General features: G+C 37.3%; 1 protein-coding gene across 2 annotated transcripts in view; it reads right to left on the bottom strand.

Moving 5' to 3' along the window:
- The window catches only part of POLA1 (DNA polymerase alpha 1, catalytic subunit), a 308,750-nt gene that overhangs the window by 158,361 nt on the left and 130,779 nt on the right, over nt 1-19,610 (bottom strand). For both annotated transcript variants that reach the window (XM_025373524.1, XM_025373525.1), the window contains exons 32-34: nt 17,271-17,445; nt 2,088-2,266; nt 242-373 (exon numbers count right to left, since the gene is read on the bottom strand). In XM_025373524.1, the coding sequence (XP_025229309.1) occupies nt 242-373; nt 2,088-2,266; nt 17,271-17,445 (486 nt within the window). The remainder of the gene's footprint in view (nt 1-241; nt 374-2,087; nt 2,267-17,270; nt 17,446-19,610) is intronic.

The following is a 19,610-nucleotide window of genomic DNA, read 5'->3' as shown; positions in this document are numbered from 1 at the left end:
AATTTCATTATTTAAAATACTGCTCATAAATGAAAGAGATGTAATGCCTGAAAGAAATTATCAAACAATTTGTCAGGCTAATATGCCAAAATTACATACTTTATCATATTAGTATTAATAGCATTTCACTAGGAATTTTTCCCAAAAGTCTTTTCAAAATTTTACGGTTTCATGAAAACCAAAAAACAAGTACCAAACCTCAATAAGTTATGCATGTAAGAATGTCATTATGGATACTTACATCGTAGTACTTTTTAATGAAACGTCTAATGTCCATGATCAATTTGTTGCTCAGTTGTACTGTAAAGGTCAGAGGTGAAGCCTTACAATCGATGTTACTGCAACGATACAAGCTGGGCTCCATATCGGTTCCCTACATAAGTCAGGACAAGTATACAAAAAGTTACTGTGAGGCTATAAAAGGGTTTTTGTGCTTAAAAACTTAGGTGCTGTCCTAGTGTTGAATATTCTTAATTCGTTTTATTGGTGAGTTTTTAACCCTATCTTCTCAATTATTTTCCTCCCAAAGACCGCTTTAGTCACACATACCTTCCATTCCTTGCCATCATCATAATGGAGTGCAAAGTCAAAGGGAAAACGCTGAAATCACTATTTTACATTTCCTACACGAGGGACTCTATGGATAAAATAATTTTTCCTCTGTAAATACCAGTGAAGTTATGTTACTGGAAATAAACCTCCTTCTTAGAGATACTGATTAAAAACTTTAAATTTGTATTTATTAATTACAAACTTGAAGAAAAACAAGAGCCTTTATCACATTAGTCTGTTTTCATCTTGTCAACTTAATTTTAAAAATAAAGTTTAAAAGTTAAAAGTGTAGTACCACAAAAACAGTATCACTTATTGTCTGCTTAGCAAATCTAAAATTTTAGCAATTTTTCCAAAAAATGAAGTGCATTGGGGGAGGGAGGCAGGAGAAGTAAAAATCTGAAATAAATAAATATTAGTTCGGAGAAAACATTTTGTTTTGTTGTGTTTTGTTTTAAACAAAGACAAGGCAAATGTAACATATAGCAAAACTGTTGGGATTTCTGAAGCATTTGTTTTCCTTTCTGATACTTAAACATCTTGGTTTCCTGCTCCAATCTGGTACATAACCCTACCCGCCACGCTAAGCAATTCCAGGTGGAAGAGATTTCAGAGCTTGACATCGGCTCTTCCACAGTTAGCCCATCTGCAAGTCGTCAAGCCTCCATGCAATTAACTATCTTATTTACAGCTGTAATGAAGCAAAACTCAAGGATTTAGCAAGTATTGCTGATCTGTGTCTGCCTCTTCCTTGCACTTGATTCCAAAGACTGCTTTGTTTTGATTCAAAAAAATGCAAAACATCTGCTGTTTGTCCAAATTAACTTAAAATAATTACTTTTAATTTAGATAAAGGGTGTCTTTTCTTTCAGTTTCAAGGTTTTACACAGTTGTGCTGCCTATTCCTTTGCCAATGGCTAGTATATGCATAACACTGCAGTGGAAATCAAGTAAATTGGCCAAGTTTCAAGCTCTGATCCAAGGTCAATAATACATTTTTTGGCAGTACTTCTTGAAAGGAATGTCTCCCTGTGACTTTTTAAATGTCTAATATGCAAAGACAGCAGAAAAGATAAGAGTACCTTTACAAAATGGAGGTAAGTGGGATGTGTAAAGACAAACACAAACTTTCCCAAAACACTTAGTTCCCATTAACTTGATTTAAGATAAAGAAAAATATTGGTCTAAGTCTTAATAGATGGGGGTTGACAGTGGGACAATACAGGTTACTAATTAAGAAATTATAATAAAAAATACTTTAAGATAATTTACAATTTTAAAGGGATTCCACTTAAAAACCAAGGTCAAGCACTCTAGGAAGCCAAAATAATATTCAAGCACATTCAAGTAAGAGTTTTCAAACAGAAATAAAAGCAAGCTGTGAAGGTAGATTTTACATGATGCTAAAATTCTTTAAACACATGAAAGCAACATGCGTGTATTTATTTCACCCTTTTTATATATCCCATAGTGGGGGAAAGGGGTAAGGCCTTTATACAAGTTCGCTCACAAAATGAAAGACAGAAACAACTAACCGAACCATCAAAGACATTATCATAAATATTCTCAGTTCCACATGTAGGGCATGGACATTTGAATCTTTCACAGTCCCTGTATTTCTCTTCATCAGTGAGCTGTGCTGGGCCACCAAGTAGAGCATCATTCTCTTCATCTTTATGATAATGATGAACTCTAAATTGGGTGGGGTCAAGTCCTATTAATATAAAAGAAAAAAACAAATTCAGAAAAGTATTCCAAAAATATCCCAAAGAAGAAAACTCTCACAAAAAATGATTTTAATTTCATGCACATACACACAACCATTTGAACTCAAGAGCACATGGACAAATGACTTCTCTTTTTACAAGAGATTATTTTATAAATAAAACAAGTAACTGCAACAACACAAGACAGAAATATGCCACTGAACACATGGGTTTGGAAGCAACTACTTTGATAGGATGTTTTTATTACTCTCTTAAAGTTACAATGAAAACCTCAAATAAATGTGTACTAAGAAATTCTCTTAAAATGAAATTGTCACAATTAAAACTGAGAATAAAATCAGAGAATAAAAATTCCATTAAGGAAAACAGGTTCACTGCCATTACAACTCCTTCAAGTGCAGACACAGCTAACCCTGATTTCAATGCAGTAGTCGATTTCATCTTGGCTCAGTAGTTAACAGCATGTAGGTTGCAATCTAATTCAGTGGTTAAAATTCAGTAGCAGTATCCGAGACAAAATGCAACATGGTTTTCTTGATGTTCGAAATTCAGAAATTTAAAATATGTGCAAAAAAAAATGGGTCTACAGATTCTATAGGCCAAAATGTCCCCAAGAATCCTGAAACCAAATATACCTTCCATATTTCATTCAAAACAACATAAGAAATCAATTGATGCATGTTTATGCTGTTTTGTTTCCACAAACTAATTAGGGAAAAGAAACATTTTTAGGCCAGCCTATTTAATTTACCCTTGGTCAAAACATGTGTGCCAAAATTTACTATTTGAATTTATACTTAAAAATAATTATTCTACACTGTTTCTTAGAATTTTAGGGATTGCTGAGGGATGCTTTCAAGAAAAGAATGTAAGAGATAATATTTCTATCTTTTGGAAATCTAAGGAAAAACTTTCGGAAATCTAAGAAAAACTATCTTATTTTAGTATAAAGGTAAATAAGTAATATAAAACAGTCACTGAGCCAAAAGCTCACAAATACCAAAAATATCAAAACATTGTTTAAAATTTATCAACAGCTACATAGGTAGATAAATCTAACAAGATGCATTCAGAATTCAGCAACAGAATCCTAAACCCTATTTGGTCAGCTGTCAAGTGACATCTAGTAATTATAAAATACTGGAGGCTGACTCTTCACAGTTGAAAGGGGCCAAACAAAGAATAAGATAACTGAGACACAGAGTCTCAGTTTTCTCACCTGCAAAACGGAGGTAGCATCACTGATCATACACTTTTGAAGTTTAAATTGGATAATATAGAACAAACCGAGTTCAACGCTGCCTACTGCACAGCAAGCACTCAATAAATGCCATTTGAATGAAAAAATAAAACAGTGAATGAACATCATTTAATCTAGACTATACTCACTCAAGATTATACATTTAGAAAACTGTACGAGACATGTTCATGTTGCATATGAAGTTAATAGCTACTCTTTGTAGGAATTAAAGTATTTCCTAAAGTGGTAGTATATGATAAAAACAAAGAATGCACATTCAGAACAATTTGAAAAGCTGTTCTTCATTAGTGACATAAATTATGTTAACATGGGCCACTTGTCACCAAGACACTATATATTTCTATTTTACAAGTTACCTAACCCCTAAGAGAAACAGCAAATTAGAGAAGTATGTGGGAATACATATATCCTCATATTTAAAGCTAAGGATGGTCAGAGGAATTGAGAGAGACCACGCCAGTGAATGAGGCCAGTTCGTCTCTGGAGTGAAGGGTAACTGTCGCTAATTCAAACTCTAGTTGTGAATCCAAGTATTCACATAATATTTTGATTTATTTGCAATTATGAGAAAGGAGCTTCACTTTTTCTCTGACCCTATGACTATTAATCAGTTTCCCAGGCCAACACTAATCAAAAGATAAGGAAAAAGAAAATAAGCAAGATTTTTCTAAAAGGCAAGTTTCTTTCACAGTCCAAAAATAAAGGAACAAAACAATGCTGGTTTGCACATATACAAAACTGACCAGGCTATGAAAAGGAACCAAGAGGAGCTACTCTCTACTCCTCCCCACTAGCCATGGCTCACTTGGTGCACCTGAGTGCATGAACCTGCAAGCACTGACCCGGGACAGCCTGCCTGCACAGTAAGCCAAAAGTGGATGTGGGCCATCTTGTTACTTACTCACAGAGAAACACCCAAACGACTGGCTGAAACTTGCGAAAAATACTAGGTCCTATGAAATGTCTACTCTAAATGTCTACCCTAAAAATCCATTTCTACAAATCACTCAATCTTCCCATGGCAGTAACAAAGCCAACTGGCTTAGCTAATTACTTCAGATTTATTCCCAAGCTGATTTTTTTTCTTCAGGGGAAGGGGCTTCAATCTTAGTACTCTCTTGGTCATAGTTCAATGCTAAAATGTAAAAATATAAAGGGAGAAGAGACTGTAATGAGCTTAAAATATTAGGTATATAATGATCCTTGTACAAGTTAAATACCAAAATGCCATTTAAAAAGTTATTTTCTTGGGAGGGCAGTTATAAGTTCAACAAGCAAACCACAGAGGGCTAAATTAAATCGTTTTAAGAAAATATACAATGTCATGTTAAAAAAATAAGGATCATTGCTGCTGGAATCTTTTTTGAAAAGGTGAAAATCCAGGGTTAAACAAGCCCCAGACTTAGTCACCATATACATTAGTTTTTCCAAATTCTCACAAAACTGGTAACAGCAGCTTATTTCGAAGTTTCAGTTGACTTATAAGAAGTTTTACTGCTTATACCCTAAACTCATTAAGGCTGGAGTGAAACAAGAAACAAGTATCTGGTGCTGCCACCTAGAGGTAGAGATTCTGAATTTTAAAATGTGCAAAACAGCAGCTACATGTAATTCCATTTTTAATTGTTGTCACTCCAAAATTAAACACTTCTGTCAAAAATGACATTAAGGCAAAATCTTTATTACTGCACTTGCCCTACATGCATATACACCATATAATTAATGTTACACTGCTTACATTAGTCTTTGAGCAAGAAATGCAAAACTGAATCCCAAATTCCTTATTGCTTCTACTGAAAGCTTTCTCTGAACTGGCTTAAAGGAACAAACTTTATGTCCCATTTGAGAAAAGTAACTTCCATTTCTTTTAGGCTAGCTCTTGACAGGTGACTTAAGTCTTCTGGTGAGGCACAGAATGAAGGAAGGAGCAGCCTGCCTGGGCTTTGCAAAACCAGTTATCTGGAGGAAGAGCAGCCGTGGTTTCCCCCAGAATAGGCTGAGATGATGTATGCTTTAATTCAATTATGTGGCTTGTAGTGATCGACTCATTTGTGCTGGGGTTGAGGGTACAGAAGAGGGAGTGAAATGAAATTAAAATACTGTCATTTATAATTAGAAAATTTCTAGGATCTCACATTATTTTGGCAACAGGATCAAAACTCTCATGTTTCAAGAAGTATTTATAGAAAGTAACATCATAGGCATCGGGGTGGATGAGCTTAGCAGTACTGTCTTTACTTAAGTCACCATAGTCTTATCACACACACCCCCAGTATGACATTTAGCACAAAATTATTTTTCTACCATTGCACTTTCTAACCATTGTAAATTATACCTGTTCACCTGCCCCCACTCCCAAGGAGTTTTTAAACTGTTCATAACTTGAGGCATACGGTCATTAGAGAGACTGACACATTTAATCAAATTCTTTCCTTCCTTCAAAAGACAAGGTCTCTATTAGTGCAATAGCAAATAACTACAGTGAAACCCTTATATATGTTCATGCAAGTGGGGAAGAGGGAAAATCCACATAAATGAAACTCCAAATGAGTAAAGGGAGTAACTGGTATTTACAAGCAGTTATTTGTAATATGGATCATTTAATCTATGAAGGAAGCTAACTAATAGAATCCTATTGAGTGAAATTTTTTTGTAAAAATTTCTTAGAGGAAGTAAACCATTTATCTTTTGCATGAGTTCAGGTTTTCATATATCAGGACATCTTAGAAGATAATATGCAAAGTGAAAATTTAGTATGATTAAAGAAAAAATAATTTTCAAATGGTGAATGCTATATCCACAGAATGCTCATAGCAGCTTTATTCATAATAGCCCAAAATGGAAACACTCCAGATGTCCATCAACAAGAGAATGGATAAACTAGTATATCTACTATGAAATACTACTCAGCAATGAAAAAGAGTGAATACTGATACATGCAACAAGACACATGAATCTCAAAAATACCATGCTAAGTGAAAGATGCACACAAAAAGAATATATACTGTAGGAAACCATTTATACGAAAATCTTGAAAAGGCAAAACTAACTGATGTTGATAGATTTCAGATGAGTGATTGCTACTATAACAGAGGTGCTGACTGGGAAGAGGCACAAGGGAACATTCTGGAATGATGAAAATGTTCTGTGTCTGTGCCTAAATAACTGATTGTATATACTCAAGATTTTAGCATTTTATGGTAAATTATGTGAATTATACTCTTTAAAAAGCATGCCAAATAGGAAAAGATGTTGTTGAACATCCCTAATCCAAAAATCTGAAATGCTCCAAAATTTGAAACGTTTTGAGTGCCAACATGATAGCACCAGTGAAAAATTCCACGCCTGACCTCATGTGATGAGTTGCAGTCAAAACTTTGTTTCAGGCACAAAATTTTAAAAAATATTGTATAAAACTGCCTTCAGGCTACGTGTATAGGCTGTATATAAAACATAAATGAACTTCATGTTTAGACTTGGGTCTCATCTCTAAGATAGCTAATTATCTATATGCAACTATTACAAAATCCAAAAAAATTCCCAAACACTTCTGGTCCTAAGTATTTCAGATAAGGGATACTCAACCTGTAATATATACTTCCAAAAGACTCGTAATTAGAACACACAGGAAATGCCTGCAAATCAATAAGCAAAAGAGAAGCAAACAGGACAACAGAGAAAGACTTAAACAGGCATCTCACGAAAGGAAATATTCCAATGGCCAAGAAGCATGTGGAAAGGTGTTCAACTTCATTAGTCATCAAAGAAATACAAATTAAAACCACAACTCTATGCCACCATGTAAAATGAAGATGGAAAACACTACCCTACCAAATGTTGGTAGGAATGTGGAGCACCCATACACTGCTAGTAGGAAGTGTAAACAAGTAGAACCACTTCGGAAAACTGGTAGAATCTATTAAAATTATACATACATGTCCCCAATGGCCTAGCAATTCTCCTTAGTACATACCCAAGAGAAATACATGCTTATGTTCGACAGAGGACCTGTACAACAACTCTCAAAGCAGCACTATTCAAAACACCCCAAATGTGGAAACAACTCATAGGTGTACCTCCAGTAGATAGTCATACAATGTGGTATATTCAGACAATGAAATATTATACAGAATTTACAGAAAGGAAGGACAACCACATGGATGAATCTCACAAACATAATATTCAGTAAAAGTAGTCTAGACACAAAGAACAAAGACGCAATTTGTGTAATATCCCCCAAGATCCACCTCATATGTTATTAGATGCCAGGTATGTGGAGGATCATTTCTAGGAGACATGAGGGGCCTTCTGGGAATGTAGTAATGTACTGTTTCTTGAGCTCAGTACTGACTACACCAGTGCATGATGACCCCGTGAAAATTTATCAAGCACTTTCATTAGGTTTTGTGCACTTTTCTGTATGCATGTTATACTATGAAAAATTCACACTTAGGTGAGAAAATTGCATACTAAATATTTCTTATGAAACATCTATGAATTTGTTGCAAAATGCATTGAATCTCAAACAGACATAAACCCCACTGCCTAGGAAGAAGCGCGTATTTTATATTTTAGCAAATATAAAATATAATAAATTGAGCCTAAATATAATCCCATCTTTAAATCTAACTATTTATAGGAAATACAGGAGACAGAAGAACATGTTAAAAGATACCACCAGGATGTGATCAGTAAACTCCAGAATGAGAAAAATTCTATAGGACAAAAAGCCCAGCTTCTTTCATAAACAAACTGGGAGGATCAACAAAGAAAAAAAAAATAGAGATTAACTACCAAGTTGACCCTGACTGGATTCCAATCCAAACAAGGAGCTTTTTAAAAAGTGTATTCATAGTGCAATCAGGGAAATATAAACACTTGTTGGAAATTAGACGAAAGGAAGGAATTGTGAGGTTTTATAATGTGATGTGATAATAATACCGTTATGCTGAAAAGGGGAATCTTTGTCTTTTAGAAATGCAAAATGGGCTGGGCGCAGTGGCTTACGCCTGTAATCGCAGCACTCAGGGAGGCCAAGGCAGGAAAATCACCTGAGGTCAGGAGCTCGAGACCAGCCTGGCCAACACAGCGAAACCCCGTCTCTACCTAAAAATACAAAACAAATTCAGCCGGGGATGGTGGCACATGCCTGTGAACCCAGCTACCCAGGAGGCTAAGGCAGGAGAATCGCTTGAATCTGGAAGGCATAGGTTATCATGAGCCGAGATTGCACCACTGCACTCCAGCCTGGGTGACAGAGCAAGACTCTGTCTCAAAAAAAAAGAAATGCAAAATGAAATATTAACACACAAAATAAATATATTTTGAAGGATATACTTCAAAATAATAGAGGAAGGTGGGAAAGAGGAATAATAAGATTGGCCACCAATGCAGAATACTAAAGGTGGGTGATGAATATATGAGGGTTTAATCTTGCCCTATAATTTAATATATGTGAAACTAGAGAAAATTTTGTATTCTCTACTATAACATATATATATACACACACACATTTTTCCATAATAACAAGTTTTGTTTTTTGTTTTTTGTTTTTTTTTTTTTTGAGGCGGAGTCTCACTCTGTTGCCCAGGCTGGAGTGCAGTAGTGCAATCTCGGCTCACTGCAACCTCGTGTCCCAGGTTCAAGAGATTCTCCTGCCTCAGCCTCCCGAGCAGCTGGATTACAGGTGCCCGCCACCACGCCTGGCTAATTCTTTTGTATTTTTAGTAGAAATGGGGTTTCACCCTGTTGGCCAGGCTTGTCTTGAACTCCTGACCTCAAGTAATCTGCCCACCTTGGCCTCCCATAGTGCTAGGATTATAGGCGTGAGCCACTGTGCCCAGCCCAACAAGTTTTTAAAATATTACAGATCCAATTTAAAGATAAACAATTTACTGTATAAGTGTCAGACAACCGAAACTGTCTTTCACACCAACAATACATCTCTTCATAATGTAAATGGAAAATTTCTGAGTATTTTAGAAGAAATAATAGCCGAGCCTTTGGTTTAAATGAATACCCAAGATTTTTATTTTCCTGGAGAAGATAGTTCTCAAAATCTTGACAGAATAAACAGCCTGATGAGCAGCATTCTCATGACTTCAATCTATTGGTTTTAATGCCCTTGACAATAGACGCAAATATAAATTATAACTTAATGAGATGTGCATTTCTGGGCAGGAGAAGCTTTTCAAGTGTCTTCTTCCCCGTTTTTTTTTTTTTTTCTAAGACAGGGTCTTGCTCTGTCAAGCGCAATGGAACGATCACAGCTCACTGCAGCCTTGACCTCCCTGGCTTAAGTGATCCTCCCATCTCAGTCAGCTGAGTAGCTGGGACTGCAGGCATGCGCCACCATACCCAACTAATTTTGGTATTTTTTGTAGAAACGGGGTTTTGCTATGTTGTCCAGGCTGGTCTTGAACTCCTAGACTCAAGCCATCCTCCTGCCTCCCAAAATGTTGGAATTACAGGCGTGAGTCATGCATGGCACCTGGCCTTCCTTTCCTGTTTTTAAACCAGAAAAAAGATGGTAACTCTGTGTGGAAATAGACTTGGAATACAAAATAACACAAATGATAGTCCAAAGATTGCTTGTCTTCTAACAAAGTCCACTTCTCTTCCAGCTATGTTGGTAGATGTTGGGGGAAAACAGCTAGGCTCAAGGTTCCTAACCACCCACCCTCTAAAAGGTGAGTTAGTCCTGCAAGAATGGCCATAATCAAAAAATAAAAAAATAAAAAAAATAGATGTTGGTATGGATGTGGTGAAAAGGGAACACTTACACTGCCGGTGGGAATGTAAACTAGTACAACCATTATGGAAAACAGTGTGGAGATTCCTTAAAGAACTAGAAGTAGAATTACCATTTGATCCAGCAATCCCACTAGTGGGTATCTACCCAGAGAAAAAGAAGTCATTATACGAAAAAGATACTTGGACGTACATGTTTATAGCAGCACAATTCTCAACTGCAAAAATATGGAACCAGCCCAAATGCCCATCAATCAATGAGTGGATAAAGAAATTGTGGTATATATATACACCATGGAATACTGCTCAGTCATAAAAAAAAGTATATATATATATATATATGACATTCACAACAATCTGGATGAAACTGAAGACGATTATTCTAAGTGAAGTAACTTAGGAATGGAAAACCAAGCATGTTATGCTCTCACTCATAATTGGGAGCTAAGCTACGATGACACAAAGGCAAAAGAATCACACAATGGACTCTGGGCACTCAGGGGGAAAGGTGGGATGGGGGTGAGAAATAAAAGACTGCACAGTGGGTAGAGTGCACACTGCTTTGGGTGCACCAAAATCTCAAAAATCACCACTAAAGAACTTATTCATGTAATAACCAAACACCACTCGTTCCCCCAAAACCATCTGAAATAAATAAATAAATAAATAAATAAATGAAGGTGAGTAATTGCTTAACCATTGTTTTACTTCTGGTTTTGGAAAAAACTGTCTTACTAAAAATAAAATAACAGTACTAATATTTTGTCAGCAAAGGGGGAACCTATAATTCATCACCTTAACCCTTTTCTATTTTATTCATACACATATATATAATACAGTGTATGTATATGTGTACAATGCTGTATAGTATTCAGCTTTTTTTTCTTTACCCATTTTTAGGTCTTATCCATTTTTCTATAAGCTATACCATCTTGATAAATGTCACTTTGGTGTACTTAATTAAAACAATTTTATCTTTTTAAAAAATTGATCTAATTTAAATAATTTGAGAAATCCTCATTTTCCTTCAAAACCTCTAAGTGTTACAAAGCCAGAGTTGTTACATAACTCATATAAAAGCTCCAAAGCAATTTTTCTAAACATGCTCTGGTTTGGTTCAAAGTTCTCAAAGGTCTCCCTGCTCATGTGAGATGAGCAGTGTCACTACTGGCCCTCTGTTGTGGGCTAGCGACACAGAAGCAAACCACTGTGTGCTCACTTTGTTGAGACTGAGGTGCAGGACTGGGCAACTGAAATCCTTAAAGAGGCTCTCTGTGAATTCCCTAAAGTGCTTTGGGGGTGGCTGAGATAACATAGGTTACCCCTGCAGTTCATCAGGCTAGAAGAATTGGTGAGCAGTAGGGTTGGCAACCATTCCCAACTTCACAATGGCCTCTCCAGAGCCCATTCCAGCAATGCCTCAAAATGCCTCTACTTTTATAAACTCTTCCATGGTGGGCCCAGCTAGGAGAGGTTTCTGCTTCCTTTGAAATTTGATAACCCTTTATTTCACCTCTTTTGGGATATACAGTGTGTTGCCCACTAGACTTGCCCACAACAGTGAAATCAACTAAATGACTGGGCTGTAATTTGACTAAAGGGTCCACAACTGACTCAACTTTGTATCCTTCACAGTGCCTATTATGGTGCTAGGCACAGCAGGTCTTCAATTAATATTGAACACAAAAGTAGTCTAGACTGGGAGCATCAGCCATTGGATGATATGCTTGGAATGACACTCCATCTTATAAGAGATGCTCTCATCAGCTGATAAGATTTCCTTTAACATTCTGCAGTGCATTTGGTATAACGTTTTTTAATTTTACTATTAATTATGTTATTGAAAATATTTAGTTTGGGTCCAGGAGCAGTGGCTCACGCCTATAATCGCAGCACTTTGGGAGGCCAAGGCAGGCGGATCACCTGAGGTCAGGAGTTCAAGACCAGCCTGGCCAACATGGTGAAACCCCATTTCTACTAAAAATACAAAAACTAGTCAGGTGTGGTGGCGCTTGCCTGTAATGCCCGCTACTCAGGAGGCTGAGGCAGGAGAATCACTTGAACCCGAGAGGCAGATGTTGCAGTGAGCCGAGATCAAGCCACTGCACTCCAACCTGGGTGACAGAGTGAGACTCTGTCCCAAAAAATAATAATAATAATAATAATAATAATAATAATTTACAGTTTGGAAACTGTCATGTTTTATTTTTATAAGAGCTTAACAATGAAAAAGGGCAAAATTCTTTATTGACAAAGTAATACCTGAAGAACCCACTGGTTGCATCATTCTACCCCAACCCTTCTGTACTTTACTCTCTTTTTTGTAGGTGGATCTCCCTGGATCTGTCAAAAGCACCCCCAAATATCGCTTGGCCCTGTTTTGCCCACTGTTGCACTTATTTCTTAGATATTACTGAACCCTGTCTACTGACAAAAACTAACCTCTGTGATACGAGTGGTAGGCATCATTTTTTTAAAAGGAAATTTTTACTTTCCAATTTAACTCAGAGCATACTGGGTTAAGTGCATTCTGTCCTGTTTTAAGCAGTATTTTCAGAGATTAAATTCTAAACTCTCATGTTCTTCAAACATCAGTAATTTCTCAGGACCAATGAGAAAACTGCCCAGATAGCCAAATGCCTGAAATTTTATCACTGACCATGAAGAAAGGTTCTTTATAACTACTGTACAAATCATTGCTCATTGGAGGAAAGATATTACATATAATTCTAAGTACCAGTATACATAAAACATAAATTTATTAAAAGATGAAATTCAAAAATGAACTTTAGACTATTCTCATCACTGGCCTAGTCTGCTAGGTATGGAAGACTATTTGGATGTTTGAGCATACTGTGAATATTTCATCCACAGAATGCAGGGGAGCTTTCATTAGAACGAGAGAGAGAGAAAAATCTATAGTCTAGAGAACAAAAGCTAAGAGTTTCAAGTTTTAGTGGCCATGTTTCCCATAGGGCTATTGTATAAGAAGAGTAATACTATAGTTTTTTCCTATTCACAGATGGAAAAGAGTAAAATTTTGCTTTATTTAAGCCCAATAGCAATAATCTTGCATGGGTTTCAGAAAAAATGATACATATTTTACTGTGGGATAATGAGGACCATTAGTTATTAGAACAAATTATTCTCTTTCAATTCAACAGCCTTATTCATTCACTCATTTAATAGGCTATCCTCTCTCCTTTTCACTAAAATGGTCTTCCCATATGGAACACCTGGCCATGCAACATGCTACCAGACAGACTTCAGGAGGTATCTTGATGGGGAGAAATAGAGAATTTCCAAAGTGAAGCCACAGGATAAACCAACACTTGATGCTTGCCTTTCATTTCAAGGAAAGTAGTATAAAAGCAATAGAGAAAGAAAAAAGTAGTTGAAAAATATAGTTGCTCTCCACAAAAGAGTCTTAAAAATAAAAAATCACGAGCTTAATAATTTTCCTAAATGAAATTATGCCATTATTCCTGATTTCTTTGTACTAACTAAAAGGACAAAGTATCAAACTTCACTAAAGTTTCAATACTGTAATACATTTCATTAATCAAAGATAAAAACTACATTAAAAGCGAGAGAATTATTTTATGTCTGTGATTAGGCAGTTGGAGGGCTTGTATTTTATGTATACATTTGTACACTTCAACTTATTTAACAGTGTCAGTTCACTAGTTGCAGTTTTTTAATATAAAGAAACCAGATTTAGAATTTTAAAAACAAATTACAGTAATTTTATGCCTACAGCTTGCACCTCTTAGAAACCATGTACCCCCTAACACTTCTCTTACTTTGTCACCACTTCCCCATCTCCCTCCCTCCTCCTAAAACCACAGGCTACAGTAGAACTGATAACAGAGGCCTTGAAGCCCCTACTGAATAGCCACCCTAATTTTTCACTTGGGGTGGAGGAATAAAGGGTACAGATAAGAAATTCAGCTCCTGAATAGAGCAGGAGGCAAATGCCTACAGAGATTTGCCTGGTGAGCTTCAGTGTTTTCTACAGATCTTCATGATGACGGGGACTTCTGGGCCTACACGTCATTAACACTCAAACTCCTATGTGGAAGGGGGCAGAAGGAAAGGACTACAAGATTTGTTACTAATATAGATGGCTGTGTATATACTGCTGGTGTGGGCACAGGGTAGGATGAGAGAAGAGGACAAGCAGGAGAGGAGGAGGACTACACAACGATGACAATGTCACACATCCTCGATATAAAAACTACTGTCAAGTGGCAGAAGAAAACAATGAGAAAAAGTAGCCAAAAGTGAGGAGCAGTGGCAGATTCCCCAAGGCTGAGGACACATTCCCTCCCATCAGCTTGACTTGGCTACATGGCACCAAGAAGGGACAAATCGGAAGAGTGTCCACACAGCCACGGCTGCACCTAGAGAATTTTCAGGTTGTGAGGCAGGAGTGATGGGTACGTGGGTGGGACCATGTGCAAGTCTGGAGAGTTCTCTGTGTAGATTGAGATTGGTCAATAATGAGACACAACATAAAACTTCTGAAGATGGGACCCATTTGTCTACTATTGGCTTTGAAAATAATTTGTGAAAACTGAATAAATAAGGCAGCCTATGACCATACAGCAGCTGCAGTTAAAGTATCTTTCAAGTCAACATCTGCCACTGATCAATTTATAAACAAAAATCATCTTAACTATGACTTCTGGAACTAACAAAATCAGTCCGGTCCCCTCTTAGTATGACTGGCCTTGACACATCCAGGCAGGCATCAGGCCAATCCACCCAAGTAGGCTCCATCACCCTTTATTGCTCAGCTCTTTTGCTGACATACAAGGCTCTGCAAGTCTTTCTCTTAAATGTCATTCCTGAGACAAGGCTTGTTCCATCTACCTCCTCTCAGTGCTGGGTCACCAAAAAATTCAAAACCAAAGAAGAAAAGGGTAACAGTTTTACACCAGGTTTTTGAAGACACAAATGGAAAAACTGGGAGATCTATTCTTTAAAAAATGGTTTTACTCAGAGGTTTTCAGTAGAGAGCATGAGGGTGTACAGTGAGAAATGGAGGGAGCAAGAAAAACATGAAGCCTCCCCGTGCTTATACATCTATGCTATTCTGCTCCTGGTTGAAAACATCTTTCATAGCCTTTTAGAGCTAAGAACAGGCAATCAAGTTTAGCACAGTGGTGAGGATCACAACCTTTGGAATCACAGCCGGCTACTTACTACCTATGTGCCAAGACCAAGATAGTTACCTCTCTAAACCTTGGCTTCTTCCTCTGTAAAATGGAGCTAATACAACACACCTTTGTGAGGTTGTCCCAAGGACTGAATGAGATAACAAATGCAAAGTACTTATCACTGTATCCAACAGAGCAAACACTCAATGTATGGTAGAGAAAAAAGGGAAGCTAAAAAATACCTTGCTTTTACAGTCTTCTCTTCCCAGCTGAGGGTTTATAAACATCATCAAATACAACTCATCTTGGAGAATATATATGATGATTTTGGTGGTAGAATTTTATCTTCCTAATAATATTTGCTTAGGCAAATGTTAAAAATGAGCTTCCACTTCCAGAGTAAACACTGATGGGGTAGTGACGAGGGGGTAGCAGGGAGGAGTTCAGAAACATACTCAACAGGTGCAGGACAGAAAACACGTGACTTGATAATTCATCCATGGAAAATCCAGTCTCATTCTACAAACGCGGCTGAGCACTAACTATATACAAATCCCACAGACTGAAGGAGTATGAACATATTTCTACTGACGCCTAAAAGAAGGGTGGGAGGTGGCTATCACTCACGGAGCCCTTCCTTTGCCCCAGACTTTGTGCTGAACATCTCACACACATCATCTTTCTCCCTCAGAGTAACTCTATTCTATGACTCAAGGAGCTAAGGTGTAGACCAAGGTTCAGAAGCTTGTGAATAGCAGAACCAGTATTGAAACCCAGGTCCCTATGCTGTCAAAGCCCATGGCTAAAGCTAGGTGTTTTAGTAAAAAGAGGGGGAGAATCTTCCATGAAGCAGGGACAGAATGGGCAGTGCCATATTTGGGAGACACTGCATAGCCTGAATAAGAAATAAGGCTGGATACATAGGTGGGAGCTGGAAAGTTAGTCTATAATTGCCAAAGTTAAGAGTCTATGAGATGCCAGTGGCATCTGGGCTTCACTTATAAATAGAGGAGCCATCTCGGGGCATTAGGCAGTACTCTGAAAACACTCATCTTTGCTTACCACAGAAGAGAGAGGAAAGGCCTTAAAAGCAATGTAACTCTTTATGTACTTGGTCATCTAAAAATGAAATCAGGGCTGGTTATGAAATACATTTCTAAGCAAAAGACAACAATAGTAATAATGACACAGCAATGGAGACAACCTGGTGACACAGCAAAAAGCCAAAGAGATACTGAGGTCTCAGGGTTGGCTGGCACCTCCTGGGATGATGAGAACTTAGAAATCAGCCAATTCCTAGAGGATAACAGCGGGTCCAGTTTTAGAATACCTTAAGGAGAGTAGGATTCTCACAATGAATTGAATATTAAAAATTAAAAATTTCATGTTAAAAAGCCATGTCTTCTCACTTGACATGAAAATATCTTCAGCAACAGAGGCAAGATGAACCAATAAGCAACACACCATCAATCTTCTTATTAATGGAGGTACACTAATTAAAGCTATAACAATGTAAACTCAGTGACTGTAATGGCACCTGAAATCTTCACTTTACCCTTTCTTTTGCCTTCCCTCTCTTGCCTCAGTATTCAGTGAGTGTCAACTATGGAGCAGGCATGTGGTTACAGTAGCAAGTATGTGGAGCTCATAGTCTAAGAGTGGAGACAGTACCAAACAACCACAAAAATGCATTCCAAACTATAAACAAAGAAGTGACAGACACAATACCATGCCCATAAACAGAGATCTCAAGAGAAAAGGAAGACTCCATGTGCCGCTGTTACCATGTGAGGCTCTATGTGAGCTTGGGACACTTACCTAACCATGTTGCAATGAGGACAGCATCAATTCCGTCTATTGGTTCACAGATCCGAGCCACGACTGGGTGGATCTGCTGGGCCAGGTAGTACTGGGTGTCAATGGTTAGATTATCCTGTTTCTGCAGCTGCTCAGGCGCATAGGCCCTCTGACTTGCAGTGAGATTTGATCCATCCTAAAAGAAGATATGACAAAAAGACACACATAAAAAGAAGACACAGGTAAAGTTGTGAGCAACTCAATCACAGACACTTGCTTGGTCAAACACAGAGGCAACAATTTAAATTTTACGTATCTACTTCTAAACATCAAGACCTCTTTTTGACCTATTGTTGAACATTTTGAGTAGGAAAATCAAGGACAACATCTCAATCTTGAGATCTCATCCAATGTCCAAGAATATTAATCCAGTATATGTTGTGGTCTATTTTTTGCAAAAACTTGAAACCAACAAGATAGCAATGACTAGATTAAATAATTTCACCTGCCATATCACCAAACACTGAGAAGGCTTGGTAACAATTAGTGTAGTCAGAAAGGCTTTTTAAGGAGTGATAATTTAAAAACATGTGTATGGTCTCTTTTATTATGTTAATGTGATCCCTACAGGCAAGAATTCTTGTCAAACTAACTCAAAGATCCTGGGAGTAACATTTTCTATGAGAGCCATGTATCACTGAGAAGCAAATGAACAAGCGGAAAAGAGTGGGGAAATGAAATCTATAGAGTAGTACTTTATATGCAAGACACAAGAAGTAGAAGTAAAAATGACATAGTGTCCTGGTAGAGTGGCAGGGCTCTAAAAGCCAAATATCTGGCCACTGGAATGAAGGGCATGTCATTTTGTACCATTTACCTGGTTCCTCCTCAAGAAAAGGAAGATGGGTCAGAAAGCCTCTTTTCAAGAGTTTTCTCTTTTACTCTACAAAAATAAAAGCTGTGAAATTCTGTGCAATTGGCCCATATCCAGCCTTGTGAATGATGTCACCATCATCTGTGAACCAAAAAGTTATCTCTACAGGATCAACATCCAACAACTCACTCACTCTTCCTCTCATCTGAAACAGAATTTAATATTCAAACTAGTAAATTATAACTATTCACAGTGCTCAGCTGCTCAGCAGAACTGATTATAATGTGAATCCTATTCTTTCATTCCTGCTACAATCAGTTCCTTTCCAGCTCAGCACCCAGCCCAAAGCAGAAGCAACCTTCCATACACCACTGTCTTTACTAGAGACCAGCGGCAGGGGCCTCTTTTTCTGGCTAGGCTCCTGATGAAAACAACCTGGGCCTGTTTATCAACTAGGTTCTACCTGTTCTAAGACAAAATGAAATACCTAAAAAGGAAGCAAACTCAGATTAAAAGACTTATTATTATTTGTCAGGAGTTTACAACATAGTAAAAGGAATTAGGCATAATTAATCAAGTTTAATTCTTGCTCTTTTAGAAGCTTGAATTGTTAAGATGATAATAAGGTGACAACAAATGATAAAAACCATGTGAAAAAATCCTCGGGCAGTGTCTTTTCACACAACTCAATTGTATTTAGACCGCCTTTTACCAAACACATAAAATCTGAACAATTTACAGAATTGTGAAAAATTGGTCTATCCTTAAGATTACAGCAATGTTGAGTTTAATAAATTTTAATGGTGAATTAAAATAGAATTTATAGATGTAAAATAGTTTTTAAAGGCACCTGAGTTACTTTCTAATATTTCAGTAGAAGTTCTCATAGTAAGGCGTGGTTTTCAAAAAAGCAGTTAAAAATTTCTGAGCATGCTTTCAGTTTAAAACGTTTTTATTTTAAATATTCACATGAAAGACTAGTTTTAACAAAAAGGGACACAAATATATTTCTTAGTGTATTTTAAAAATCTAAGCTTGAGCATGGCTAAATTCAAAAGACTTGGTTAAATGACAGGTTTTGCTATGTTGTATTGGAAAAACATTTAGGCTATGACCGAAGATACACCCTTCGGCAGGACACAGTGGCTCATGCCTGTAATCCCAGTACTTGGAAAGGCTGAGTCAGGAGGATCACTTGAGCACAGGGGTTCAACACCACTTTGGGTGACATAGTGAGACCCTCATCTCGATTAAAAAAAAAAAAAAAAAAAAAAAGGTTAGCCAGGCATGGAGACATGCATCTGCGGTCCCAGCTACTCAGGAGGCTAAAGTGGCAAGATCGCTTGAGCCTGGGAGATAGAAGCTGCAGTGAGCTGTGGTCATGCCACTGCACTCCTGCCTGAGTGACAGAGCGAGACCCTGTATCAAAATTAAAAAAAAAAAAAAAAAAAAAAGCCTTCAAATATTTCATTCTCAAACCTGAGCAG

The sequence above is a fragment of the Theropithecus gelada genome, chromosome X (genome assembly GCF_003255815.1).
Source record: "Theropithecus gelada isolate Dixy chromosome X, Tgel_1.0, whole genome shotgun sequence".
In the NCBI taxonomy this organism is placed as follows: Eukaryota; Metazoa; Chordata; class Mammalia; order Primates; family Cercopithecidae; genus Theropithecus; species Theropithecus gelada.
Note: the sequence above shows the minus strand (reverse complement) of the source record. Positions and strands in the feature narration are given on the sequence as shown.